A 13,788-nucleotide genomic window follows, 5' to 3' on the forward strand; every position below is an offset into this window, starting at 1 on the left:
GCGTGATAAAGACTGTTTTTCAGTCATGTGCAAATGCATCAGCGATCTGCTGAGGTGCAGTTCACTTTCTTGCTGTGAACTAAACTATTTTTCCAAATTTTTGAAGTGCATGCTAATATTTTAAAAACTCTTTGCCAGTTATAGCAAAAGGCTTCAATGAGTGTCCCAAAACACTGCTGGTATTTTTATGTAATGAAGGTTAAGCAATGCCTGGCTGAATACCATGAAATTTTATGGGTACATTTTTTCAAGGCTGCATCTGTTTGTTCTTTTCTGGTTTTTTTCAGTTGCCATCATCTGGCATAAGAAGCTTCATCTGCATATTTTTAGCAACATCTGGTTTAATGGATGAGTTATTTCTCCATATGAACTACAAAGTCAAAGCAGGAGATGCAAACTTCTCCAGAGGGGCGTGGAGCTACAGTGCATCTTCTCTGAGGCACAGAAGCCAGTAGCTAGGGAACCGTGAGAAAGCTTAGGAAGTATTGATTCAGACATTAGTCAGGTTTAAATTAATCTGTTCGCCTTCAGGAAAGAGTTACGCTTTGCTCGATACTTCAGGCAGCATCTTACCATATGTATATATAAAAATTAAGCACTGAAAGGAGCAGAGATTTTTCTTTAAATCAGAATACACTGATTTATAGTGAAACTATACATTATGGTTTCACTGGTTTTATGGTTGTGCTAATGTAACTATTTTGAATGTATATGGGTGGATTAGAGAGGCCACTTGATGGACAGGATACAGGCAGTTTCCAAAGTTCTCCTTAGTTACATGTCTGACTACCACTACGTTATTACACAATTAATCTGGTACCTTGCTAAATTCTGTCCTTTAAGTAATTTAAAGGTAGTTAGGGGTCTGTTCAGACAACTGAGTATCTTTAGCAGAAAAAGAGAGGCTTGAAGTTGTGAGAACTAACCCAAATATCAAGGTCCAGATTCTTCCACAGGATAGTAATTGCTTGTAGATAAATAATCTTAGCTATTCCCAAGCATCTTCCACAAAAATTTTTCTCAGTCCAAACAGTAGCTACTCTAAAGTATGTCTGTTTGGTCCTCTGTCCTTTCCATGACCAGGCTTCAGGCAAAAAGATGAGTTAATAAGCTTGGCATAAATTTACATTGTTCAGTTGGATTGGCATGATATAAAAGTTAGCACTCTACACAGGAGACTTTAAAAATCTCTCTAAAGAAGATTTTTAAAAATCTAATATATTTGTGTTACACCGGAGACCAAGTTGGTAAATTGTAGATTATCATCATCTTGATAACCCAGACACAGAAGTCTGGCATAGGAGCAGTCCTTAAGTAGTTTTACTCTTGTTAGAACAAAGAAATGGGGATTAGTGAAACTGTGAATTAGGTCTAAAATCTTCCTGTACCATCAGCAGCTGATGTTAAAGTTTATCTCGGAGCAGAATGTGTAATTTTGAAATATGCCTGTTCTAAGAAGCATTTTAAGGAGATGAATGATCACATTAGTGATTGTCTTTAGATGTAATTTATTTCCTTAACCTGATTTGATTTGAATTTTGACCTTTTAAGACTTCTGATCTAAATCCATTTAAGATGCTTCTGAAGGGCTTACAAGACAATGAGAAGTCAGCAGCTTCCATATTAAAAATATATGAACTGTTCAGAATGAAACATTTAATTCCCACAAAACCCATATCTTTAGGGCTACACAGTCTTTACTCTACAGCAAAGCAAAAATTAATGGAAATTTGAGGAGAAAATCAGCTGGGTCTCTGTCTTGTGCTGTGCTCACTTGCCTGTGCTATGTACTGCCTAGTCATTTGCCTCTCTGTGGTTTTCAGTGTTTCTCTTGAGGATTATTCTACAGCCAAATTGGCTCAAGTATTAGGAAAATTTAGACTGATTATCAAGGAAATGGTCCTATCCTGTTTTGTCCTCTTGTTATTAGCAATAACATTTTAGACCACCCACACCAGCTCTTCTTCTCTTATCTTATGTGCCGTATGAAGGTAATTTATCCTTAAAATTTGGTGGGGAGCAAAGCTTTAGATCTTCTGAACTACAGACCATATCTGATAAAGGATGGCTTCTGTGATTATGAAACCAAGCATATAATGTCCATAATTTAGAAATCTACTGCTGTTCTGATTTATTTCCAGTCAGTCGAATTGTTCACATTAACTGTTGGAAGGTCAGGTTTTCACTAATTAGAACAGATGTGTGTCTTAAATTATCTATGGAGAATATGTAACGAAAGAAATTAATGGTAAAGATCTTCAATGTAGCACTATTATGTTTTCACTTTGGCAGTAATTTCAGAGGAAATGATGTGGTGTGTCTTCACTGTTTATACTGATACGACTATTACCCAGCATACTGGTATTTACAAACTCTTTGCACTGGTACCTGACTGCATCATTTTAGTTGTAAGTTGTTTACAGGGCATTTTCCTCTGTGTGTTTCAGCTTGTGAAGTGATGGATAGCTGCTCATCCGCTTTCCATCATAGATACTCCCTTTGTGCAGGACGAAATTCAGAATTTTATTTGATAGTACATTATACAGTAATTATTAATATATTCTTCAGCAAAATAATAGATCTTGTAGAAATAGTAATGTAGCAGTAGAATTAGCACAGTAGCAGAGCTTGAACAAATACACAGCCTTGAAGGAGTGTTATTTTTGAATGTACCCAGCAATGCCAGCAAATGCAGATATCTTTGCTTTTACTCTGTGTACTACTGAAGGGTAAGCAAAGCACAGTTTATTACTGCAAGGTTTCTGTTAAATCTAGTCTCAAGTGCTGTTTTTCCTGTTTCAGTGCAGTGAATCTGCTTTCCTGCAACAGAATTTCCTCTCGGTTACGGACAGAGGAGAATAAATGAGTGGCTTCAGCCATAGGAGGCTTTGGAGATGTCTCGTTTTCCCTTGTATCATTTTTGTTCCGCTCTGTCAAAAGTAGGACACATCGAGGGAAAGATGGTAGGGGAAGGAAACATCCAGACCTCCTGGCAGTTGTGTCTGTATGAATCAGCAGGTTGGTTCGTGCTGATAGAGATGGATGCAAGATAATAAACCAAGTACTTCTTTGTTTACAGTAGCATTTGAGAGAAAGCATGAGGCTCCTCTCTGAGGAGCTGCTGATCTGGCTGGGCAGAATGGAGGAACCAATTTCAACATCAAGATGTTTTAAAATGCTAATCAGCTTGTATTCATTACCAAACACCTGCAAATGAAAGTAGATTAACAGAAACTGAGCAATCCTGCCATCCAGCAGTGGTGCAGATGCAGAGGGGCAGCTACAAAGGGCTGAGCGGGAGGTGGCAAGAGGATCACTGGGTGTTCAGAAATTAACCTTTCAAACACCATTTCCTTAACACGTAAGGAACTTCCAGTTTAAACATATGGATGGTTCTCCAGCGCAGTTCAGTCTTCTATATGTCTTGTACTTGAGGCACAGCTCAAACTTGATTTAACCTGCACGCAGGGAGGAGTATGTAGAATGGTGGGGAAGCATCAGGGTAGACACTAACAGGGAATGATCTATGTCTCACACTCCTAACTTAAGAAGAGATGCTGAGCTGACCCATGAAAGAGCAAAGTGACAGAAGAAGGAACCTGGGGTGATGCTTAGAAGCAAGATGAAGAAGTGGCAAGCATGGCAGCAGTACTTTTGGCTGAGAAAAGGTGAAAAATCTGTCATGGAAGCTGCTGGTGTCTTAGGCTGATGGGTGCTCCAGTGGCCAGGCAGCAGCTGAGGCCACGAGCCTGTTGTTGTATCTGGGCATGAGGGACATATCATTCAGAGGGATGTTCAGTTGGCCTGTTTTGTATGTTTTTCACCTCAAGACTGAAAGTGAATCTGTATGCAGTGGATGAGATGGCCTTTCTGGGGGACCTCAGCAAGGCAGCGCTGGGGAGGGTGGAATGGTGCACGCAGGCACTGGCAGCTTTGCTGGCAGCACATCAAGGGCTCGGCCTTTCTCTAGGGAACACTGGCTCTGCTTGGTCAGGTGCTGCTCAACTGCAAGATGGAACTGCAAATCTTATAGCTTACTGCCATTAAGGCAGTGTTAGGGTTTGGCTGGGGTCTCAGATGTGCATTTTTCCAGTATTGGGTTAACCTCTCTCTTTTAAATGTATTTGAAATTTGAACTTTGGATTTCCAGCTGTCCTGAAATTGGGTTTGGGACTTCACGGTGATATCCTGCTTTAAATATTGTCCTGTTGGTACATCTGTGCCAACTTAAGGAAGATTTCTGCCCCAGGAGTGGTGGTGGGTAGGCCATCAGTGCTTAGCACATTCCTGTTCAACCTGGGCCTGTCTGGTCATTTCTTAACAAAAAAGTTAGAAGAGAAGTGTATTGTTGGAATTTGCTTTTGAAAGTCAACTGCAATGGCGGTAGGTCCTCTGAGACATTTCAGGGTGTCTGTTGCTCCACCATCTCGCCACGTGTTGCCCAGCTATCACCCATTGCACGCATCTTCATTCTAGTTTTCCTACCGTCAAGAGGGTCATATCCTTCACGTAAGTGCTCAGCTGATCTGGAAGTTGTAACCCAGACAGATGTTCATCTCTCTGTGATTTCTTCTGTTCAAGTAAATAACATTGTTTGCATATGAAAGGGTGGTGTCTTCTCTCCCCAAAGTACATGTTTTTTCAACTGTAGCAATTGATGTGGTTGCAGCTGAAAAGTTTCTCTAGTTACTTGTCCCTTTAAACCAATGCTAATTTAAAAAAAAATACATAACAAAAAATATAGTTGCCAGTATTCCTTTAAAATACATTATATTGTTGGCAGTCAGATAGAAATACCTGATTTTATACCTATTCCTCGAAATATGTAATTTCCACATAGTCCTTGGAATAGAGACACTTTTTTTTTTCAGTAGGCCAGGCACAGTTTAACTCTGGTCTGTTTCTTATTTTTACTGTCTAATTAGAAATGCTACTTCTTTCTAAATCATTTCACTGTGTAGAAAAGAAAGTATACGCCTCTTTCCCTTATAACTTCACTTGACCTTGGCACACTCTGTAGGCATCACTGATTATACCCGAAGTGTGCAGCATATAGTTAGTTCATCAATGACATAATGACTAACTTCCATTTGACCTTAAATCCTTGCATGCAGCATCTTTTGCTGCTGCAGCTCATTTTGCACTGTGTGATATTCATGTGAACGGTCTCATCGACTTTGGTATGACCACTTGCATAGTAAAGACTAGTCATTTGAAGGAGATCTGTAGATACAAGGCAAGTGTTTAAATTCAGGGATGTTCTGCTGGTTCCTCTTCCAAAGACCAGGCTTGGGAAAAAACACATTTCTGAATGTAAGAGTTGGCTCAAAGATCTTGATAAATTAACAGGGAATAAGTTTTTTTTCATCTTAATTGTACATTTGTCAGCTTTTCATAAGACATTACATGCCGTGTTTATATTGAGATGTCACCCATTTCTCTAAAAATTCTTTAATATGAAGTTTTTTGTTACTTTTCAGGTGTTCAAATGAAACAGTATTCAAAAAGGAAGACTTGTTTTGGGCATACAATTTCTGCCCCACTCCATACTCTTGGACAGCACTTCTGGGCCTTATTTTGTACTTGATTTTCTTTGCACCTGGTAAGCAAACGTTTGTTTTCGCATATGAGTTAAAAAATTGTAAAGGTAAAATGTCAAATAGTGAGGCTACATGTTAAGTTTACTTTTGAGTCCAGCCACTAAACTGAGGTTAATCTTTTTTCCTAATTCTTAGGGATGGGTCCCATGCCCTGGACCGTCAATTCTGAAATTTACCCACTTTGGGCTAGAAGTACAGGAAACGCATGTTCTTCTGGAGTCAACTGGGTTTTCAATGTGCTCGTGTCACTGACATTTCTGCATACAGCTGAATATCTGACATACTATGGTAAGAAACAGTATGCATCCGCGTGCATAGATTTTTCTACTGATTCTGGGTTACTCCGTTGGTTTTGCTATGAAATGTCAACTGTGAATGCAGTGTTCTCAATCCACTGTGGTTTAGTAAGACTAGAGACCTGATACAGCCTGCCTGGATCATAGAGTTTGGTCCAGCTTTCATAATAAACATTTCTTTCTGTCCTTAACAGAGAGCCTAGACAGTTGATTAAAACAGGGAAGCTGGAAAAAAAACATCTTTGACTTAGTGAAATATGCTGATTGCCACTTAAAGAGACAGCATCTGCAATTTTCCAATTTATGATGGCATCCAAGACCAATATCAGATGTTCCTTGCAGAAATAGCTGTGTAAGATGCTACTGCCCCACTCCCAGCTGTTGATTAAGTCCTGTCTGCTGGAGCCTGCAGAGAGTTTGTCAGATTACTGCTCAGCCACTCCAGTACACATCATTTAAATTACATTAAGCTGCTAGGGAGTTGATGTGACCTTTACACCATTACTAGTACAGAGTGTTTCAGCTCTACTTGTCATTCCTTTGAGTCAACAGTCTAGAAACACATGGCAGGTAAATGTTTGTTGGTCCTTTGGTATCTTCTCTGCCCCCTTAGGTATGGTGGGTTGCAGGGGGGAATGAGCTCTTTCTCACCGCTAATTGTCTCTTCAGAGGACTTTTAAATAATAATTAGGTGTAAGAGTCACAAGCATTATTTTCATCCTGACTATTTCTTTTTTGCTAAAATTTCTCATTTTGGGGGGTTGTCTTAGTGTGTCCTTTGCTGTTAAGATAAACTAAGAAAGCTCTTGCCTTTTGTATCTGCCTTTTTTTATTTGGTATGCAATTGTTTAATTGCTGTTTATTTTAACAGCAGAATGACTTGCCCAGAAAGTATGTGTATTATCTTCCATGTGAACTGAAATTGCTTTTGTTAATTTACTCCATTGCGGAATGATGCAATAAAGCGGTCTTCTACCCCCACAGCCCTGCAGCTCGTTGTTTTAACGATGCCACTCCAACCTTTGCTTTTACACACTCCTTTGATATCTGCAGCCTGCTGCTTCTGCCACTCCCTCTGCTCTGGAGCAGAGGAGGGATGGGAACTTCTGTAACCGACTGTGCATATTGTTTTACATTGCAGGAGCCTTCTTCCTCTACGCAGGGTTTGCTGCCTTGGGACTGGTTTTCATCTATGGCTGCCTTCCTGAGACTAAAGGGAAAAAACTAGAGGAAATTGAATCTTTGTTTGAAAACAGGCTATGTACATGTGGTATGTCAGATTCTGATGAAGGGAGGTATATCGAGTATATTCGGGTGAAGGGAAGTAATTACCATCTTTCTGACAATGATGCTTCTGATGTGGAATAATTTTCAGCTGCTGATGTATTTAATCATTTAAAAGCCTTCTGGGGGAAAAGCAGCTCTGATGACCTCACTGCCCTGCTTCTGGTCTGGTTCTCCTTTCTACTGTCTAGTTAAAAATGCCTTCATGTTCAAAACTGCTCCATTTGAGAGGAAATTCAATATGCTAGTGTTTTCTTGATAACTAAAAGCAATGGCTTCCAAAAGAGATTGAATTCCACAATTATGTGAATTCACTGAGTGTCCGCGACACTGCACCGTCACGAGGTATTTAGTAGGGTGCACTGTACCGGATGAATACAGAAGGCTATCCTAGATGGTCAGGGGTTGTCCTTATCTTCAATACTGAAAAAAGATAAAATAAAGAGTAGCTAATCAGGAAGCAGCTGACATCTGTTGGATCCCCATCCCACACACCCTAGGAAATAGCTCTGCTGTGCAATACAATGAATGACAAATGCGTAAGCTGCTGTAATGGTAGCTATTTAAAAGGTTTAACTGATTAGGAAAATACAAACATCTGCTATATCTATCAGAGGGAACATTTCCCAAATTTACCCTAAGAGACTTTCCATTTTTATTTATTTGCGATAACAAGAAGAGAGCCACACTCACCTGGGTGGAGGTTCACAAGGGTGGCGTATGTCTGTGTTACACCGGGTTATCTAGGCACTGCTGCTCTTAAGTACACACTACAGTTGGGAGTTGGTGTTTGTGAAAGAAACTGCCAAAATTAACTACCTGACAGCAGAAAACAGAGCTAAGTATGTGACCGCACATACAAATGAACTGGTATATATTGCTAGGTACAATGTAGAGGCTTCAGTTAGTTGAAAAATAATTATTTTTGTTTTCCTTTTTTGCATTTGAACGTTTGGGTTTGTGCCTAGTTTTGAACACAAAATATCATTAGCTAAAAGAAAGAAAAGGAGGGGAGAGGTTTTGTGCTGCTAAATGCACAGTGGTTGTCCCTCCTGCACCTTTTGCTCATGAATAATCATATTGCCTTCAGTTTATCTTCATATGTGCAGAGTAAATGAATCCCAGCACATTATTCCTTCAAATGCCCTTAGTCAACCAGTGTCTTGCTGGATCTAAAGAGAAATATTAGCAATGGGCAGAAGCCTACATCTCATATTAACTGCCTTAGCGAAGCATTGCAAAATTGTCAAGAAAATGTCAGGCACAAAAATCAACTTGGCTGCCTTTAGCATAGTAATGAAAATATGAATGGTATTTTATTCACCTTCCATGATTGCTTGCCTTAGCAAATTGAATTTTATGCAGCTACATAAAAATATTATGGTTTTTTTTTTCCTTGCCCTGTCCTCACTGCTTTAAGTCTTCAGAGATACGAGTTTGAAAGCATCAACAATTCAAATTCTTATCTTTGAAACATTTGCTTCATGAAAGAATGTGGAAAACCTCCTCTGCCTGTGGGCTGCCCCCCATTTATTTGGTAAAAATACATTTATTTTTCATTGTGTAAGATTAAAAGAAGTTGTTGGGTTCATTAGCTTTTATAGATTGGCTTTGTGGGCTTTTCTTGAGTTGAAAAATACTTTTAATGTAGTATTACTATCAAAACTGAGACTGGACATTTGTTACTAAATTATTTTTATTGGATAATGTGGGGTTTTGTTGTTGTAAGTAAGTCTGACATTATGTTATCTGATCTTCTGTGGCGGGGAGTTCTTACTCTCCAATTATTGACCTTCAGCCATTGGGTGTATTTTGCGTTATTTTCTTTTTTACATCATTAGTCAAAGAAATATTTTTGGAAAGAAGATATTTTAAACCATCCTTCTGTGACTTGACTGGGACTAAAAGGGGAAAGCATAGCAGACAGAGGGAATTTCAAACTGATCATTGCGAAGAGTGGCTCGACCTTGAACATCGACCTTGCGCAGTGAGAGGGCTGGATTTTCACGCCTTCCATCTTGCCTCCCCTTTAAGCGCACAATATTTTTATGCTTGAAAGCACCAGCTGTTGAAAATGCTCAGGTCTCCAGGCCTATCTACAAATGCACCCTCAGCGGGATGTCTCCATTAGGCTGTCACCTCTTTGAAACCTTCACCGAAGGTGCAGTACCTGAAATGATAAAAAGGGATACTTGGCACAGACAAGAACAAAATAGTTTTAAGGACAAATTGGTTTCTTCCTGAAGCCAAAAAATGTGTGTTCAAAGACCCTTATTTGGAACAGTTTCATTACCCAGAACAGCGTGTGAATAGGTGTGTAGCGCCCAACCTGTTCTTACGTGGTTGATAGGTTTAAGTGGGTATCTACTGGCTTTTGAGACTAGGGACTTATGGTTCTGATCCTCCCAAAAGCATAAGCCCACACTCACCATTACACCTATGAACGTTCCCTTGCTGGATGTGTTTTGCTGGAGCAGGGTGTAAGCCAGGGAGGGTGTCCCTGCACCGGCACAGTGTCAGTGCTGACCTCGCGCTTGTGTCCACAGGCAGAGAAAACCGCTGCTTTTATGGGGTATAACCAAAGCAGAGTCACTGGAAAGATTGCTGTCACAAGATCAGCCTCTTCTGTTTTGCAGGTAGTGCTGGGGCTTTTTAGCAGCAGAAGACCATCTCTCTCTGCCAGCCTTGTTTCACGGACGTTCTCAGAAGTGGCGCTCAGTTGCATACAGCACTGGGCTCGTTTTCTCACACAAGTTCGATCTTACTGAAAGCAGTTTTGTGAAGGTTTGCATCCCATGCGCTTTTTCTCGAGGCAAAACGATTTAAATACACACCTTTTATTCATCATTGCTGCTGGCTATGAGGGTGCAAAATATACCAGCTTCTTTATTGTCACTCCCCCTTTCCTACCTGCAGAGTTGGGTTTAAGTCTTCCTTTTAGGGTTGCTTTACACCAAGACAACATTCCGTACCTTAGAAATACTGAACCTAGTACCAAGCATCACGTGTAATAAAAATGAGATCAAATACTTGAAATTAGTCTTACGCAATTAGGGTTTTATTTTTAGAATTTGTGAACATTTATAGTGTATGAAGAAAATTAAATAAATGTTTCTATTTTGAAAAGATTTTTTATATTTGTGCATATTTTAAGTTTTAAGAGATTTTTGCTAAAGGTAGGCTTAGTAACATTCCAGATAAAAGCATAAAAATACAGTGTAGCTGAATAATTTCTTATGACAGGATTTTAATTTATGAAGTAGCATAAATAGTATGTCTAAGCACAATATCGTTTTATTGAAAGCTTTCTGCAGAAGATGTGAAATCATTTCTTCACAAGGACTGCACACTTAATTCAGGTATTCTGTGCATCAGGAATGCTAGAGTAATTCTGCTGGTAGAGCTGGGCATATTGATTATACACAACAACTTGAGATATTTTAATTCTGATTAATCTACTGACTCTACATGTTGTGATCTAACAGCTGGTATGAAAGAAACAAGTCCTGATGCATTTTTAATCTTTTTAAATTTAATTCACATTAATTCACATACAGTAGTTTGTTCACCATGTTGAAATTCAAAAGTGTTGGGGGGGTTGAGATAATTTGCCACTTGTTTCTTCCCCTTGTCACTTTGTTGATCAAAATCATTTTTTAACAAGAGAAGCAAACCTGTTTTGAAAATAGACATAGAAACAAAGTAAGGCCCCAGGACGCATTTGGAGGGCTGAAGTTGCATTGCTACGCGTGCACCTTGGATCTCTCTCACAGATGTTGCTACCATGTGAATTGCAGTGACAGCCATGTCAGAAATTTTGGGACAAGAGAGGATACATCCCAAGGATCATTGTTCCAATGCCAACTTAGTTTTGCATGAGTTGGTAAATGCAGCATTTCACTGGTGTAGGAGTTACGGTTGAGAGGGGAGAAGAAAGAAATGATGCATCAAAAGCCCCACGAAGTCATGTTTCAGTAGAGATGGGTGTTGTAGCCAAAAGGAGCAGTCTCTGAGTTGTCTCCCATGTGGGAGGAGGATGGTGGGACCAAGGGACTGTGCTTGGTCCTGTGGATGGGAACGGGGGGGCTGGCAGACTAAGGGGCAAGAAGCACACCAGTGCTCCTCTCCCATGCCTATGTGGAGGTGAGAACATGGCAACGGAGTTTGCAAAGCTAGTACTTTTTTCCTTGGTGAAATCTCTTTTGCTCTTCTTAGTCACTTGGGTTGAGCACTGGGGAGAAGTTTTGACTTTCAGGGGCTGCTACAGGCCCTGAGCAAGGGTCTTTCCTTCGGCCATGAGGGTGCTGGTGCAGTCCCACAGGCACGCAGTGGGCTAGTGGAAGATAGACACTGTACTTCTCAGCTTTATATCCAGCTTTCTACTTCTGAATGTCAGCGCTCTTCTAACATGGTCTTCTTGAAATTTACTTGTACTTGCATAAGAGGCTTTGTTAGCTGAACATCACTACATGAGAAAGAGGCAGAGTCTTCACAGCACAGAGAGATCTCGGGGTAGAAGTTAAGGCAGAATAGACAGTTCTGCAAAGCACTTTAAAGAGTAAGATATTTGTGCACTTTTTTTCTGAAAGAGTCAAGCTAACCAAACCCATTCCTCTGCATTGGGAAGAAAATCGAGCTTTGTGTACCAGGCCAGAAGCAGATAATGCCACAATATGTGCTTTATGGCAAAATGTGTTTTTATTGCGGGTAACATTTACAGCTTACATGTAGCTGCTGCCTATAAAGTGACTCAGTCGTTCTCTGGATTTTAACAAGTCACATTTTTGTGCAAAAATCTTAGTGGTTTTCTATCGATCCTCATCGCCTTGTGTACAGTACAGTAAGCGTAATCCACAAAGTGGTCTAGGTTGTGGCAGTGTTACAAATGTCAGCACAGTAAAATCTAGGTGAACATTGTTAAAGAAATATTGTTGTTTGTGATACTGGGGGTTAAAACTCCTTAAAGACAACTATATATAGATTTTAAAAGTCTGAAAAAAATGGCAGTTCTTATCTATTTTGTGTATGTTTTCATATAGAGAAGGAGTTTTTTATGTGCCAATAACCATCACTGTAGTGTTTTGTAAATGGGTGTTAATAGTGTTCCAGAGTTCCGTATATGAGAATATACTTTAGCCACAATGACCTGTTAGTGTGAACCAGCGGCATGTTTTTAATCTTACTTGCACCTCTCAGCAGAGGTGCTCACTCGTCAGCTTCAGTAGAGCTCAATCACACCAGGGGAAGCTTGGCCAGCATCAGGCCTCAAGAATACAGATTTCATCTAAATCCCCACTTTTTCACATTGTCCCTAGACAGTATGTTACATGTGAATGATCTGGCACGTGTAATTGTAAAGCTTCAACTCTGGTTCAGTTACACTCCTCGATTCTGTTGAGATACAGTTTGTCAAAATTTGCTTTGGCCTTTCATCGCATTTATATAAATAAGGGGCACACGGATTAATTATGAATATCGTCCGCCTATTTCTAAAGGAAACATCAGTTTCTGAAGTGTTAAAGTAAAGGCAAATTTCTCTTGCTGCCTTAAATATTACACAGACTTTGGAGAGGACTGAATGTATGACCATCATCGTGACTTCTTCAGGAGAAACTTCATGGATCCTCAGCAGGTGTGAAACAGGATGGTTTCGTGGTGCTGGGATGCTGTGTTACACTGCAGGCCCTGCCTAGTACACACCTGTCATCTGTTTGATTTTAGGTGTTCGAGTAGTCCCCATGAAATCGATAGGATTATTCATATGCTTGATATTCTCCATGTGCTCAGTGTCCTGCTGGTCCAGGGCATCGCTGGGAAGTGGCAAGAGTCACATCTCCGCTTTCCATCGTGAATCTCACACCCCTACAAAACCGTTAACCAGATCTTTCTGTGACAAATTCTATGTAGAATATTTGCAACATTATTGGAGACCAAATTGATAGAAACAATTCCATGTTGAATAATAACATGCATATGGCGCCATCAGGCATACTGTAATCCCTGGGTGCGTGTTACGGTATTCAATACAAAACAGGTTTTGGCAAAACTAATTGTTGGGTTGTCCAAGTTATTTCTTAACCATGTCAAATGTGCCATTTCCTTTTGCAACCAGTCAAGCCTATAATGTATGAAAGTGTTGTACATTTTCTGAAACTTAAGTGATGTAAAATTATTTAATTGACTTCTGTTCTGATTGCTTTAATGAAGTTTGGTCTTTACATAAAAATAAATATCTTCAAAGAATTGTCAGTGCCAGAAGTGTAAATGAACAAAATAAAAGGTGAGATACTTAATTACAGAATCTTTCTTGAGGTTTCCTTTGTTCGGGTATTTGGGTCGCCTTTTAGAGCTGCAAAACCGCATTACTCAGCAAAATGAGCTAAAATAGCTCATGGGCTTGCCTGAAATAAGTGAAGGGTAAGAATAACTTTGAATATGATCTTAATATGGTATGTTTCAAACCAGAGAGCATTTCAGCGATGATGGCACACCAGGCAAATGTACCTTCCTGGAGGATTTGTTTGAAGAGCTGAATGCAGCTATGCAGAGCTGCTGACTGTCCCGATGTCCCCCCATGGGTTTTCAGTGTCTCCTGCCCAAGCACAGAC

General features: G+C 39.9%; 1 protein-coding gene across 2 annotated transcripts in view; it reads left to right on the forward strand.

The window, feature by feature from the left end:
* The window catches only part of SLC2A13 (solute carrier family 2 member 13), a 166,399-nt gene extending 152,926 nt beyond the window's left edge, over positions 1–13,473 (forward strand). The window contains exons 8-11 of one of the 2 annotated variants that reach the window (XM_030014611.2): positions 5,481–5,602; positions 5,736–5,888; positions 7,038–7,166; positions 9,817–13,473. In XM_030014611.2, the coding sequence (XP_029870471.1) occupies positions 5,481–5,602; positions 5,736–5,888; positions 7,038–7,166; positions 9,817–9,836 (424 nt within the window). In that variant the 3' untranslated portion in view covers positions 9,837–13,473. Of the gene's footprint in view, positions 1–5,480; positions 5,603–5,735; positions 5,889–7,037 lie in introns of both variants that reach the window. The other variant, XM_030014610.2, reaches the window with a different exon arrangement.
* Positions 13,474–13,788: the final 315 nt, after the last annotated feature.

Source organism: Aquila chrysaetos, chromosome 5, assembly GCF_900496995.4.
Source record: "Aquila chrysaetos chrysaetos chromosome 5, bAquChr1.4, whole genome shotgun sequence".
Lineage (NCBI taxonomy): Eukaryota > Metazoa > Chordata > Aves > Accipitriformes > Accipitridae > Aquila > Aquila chrysaetos.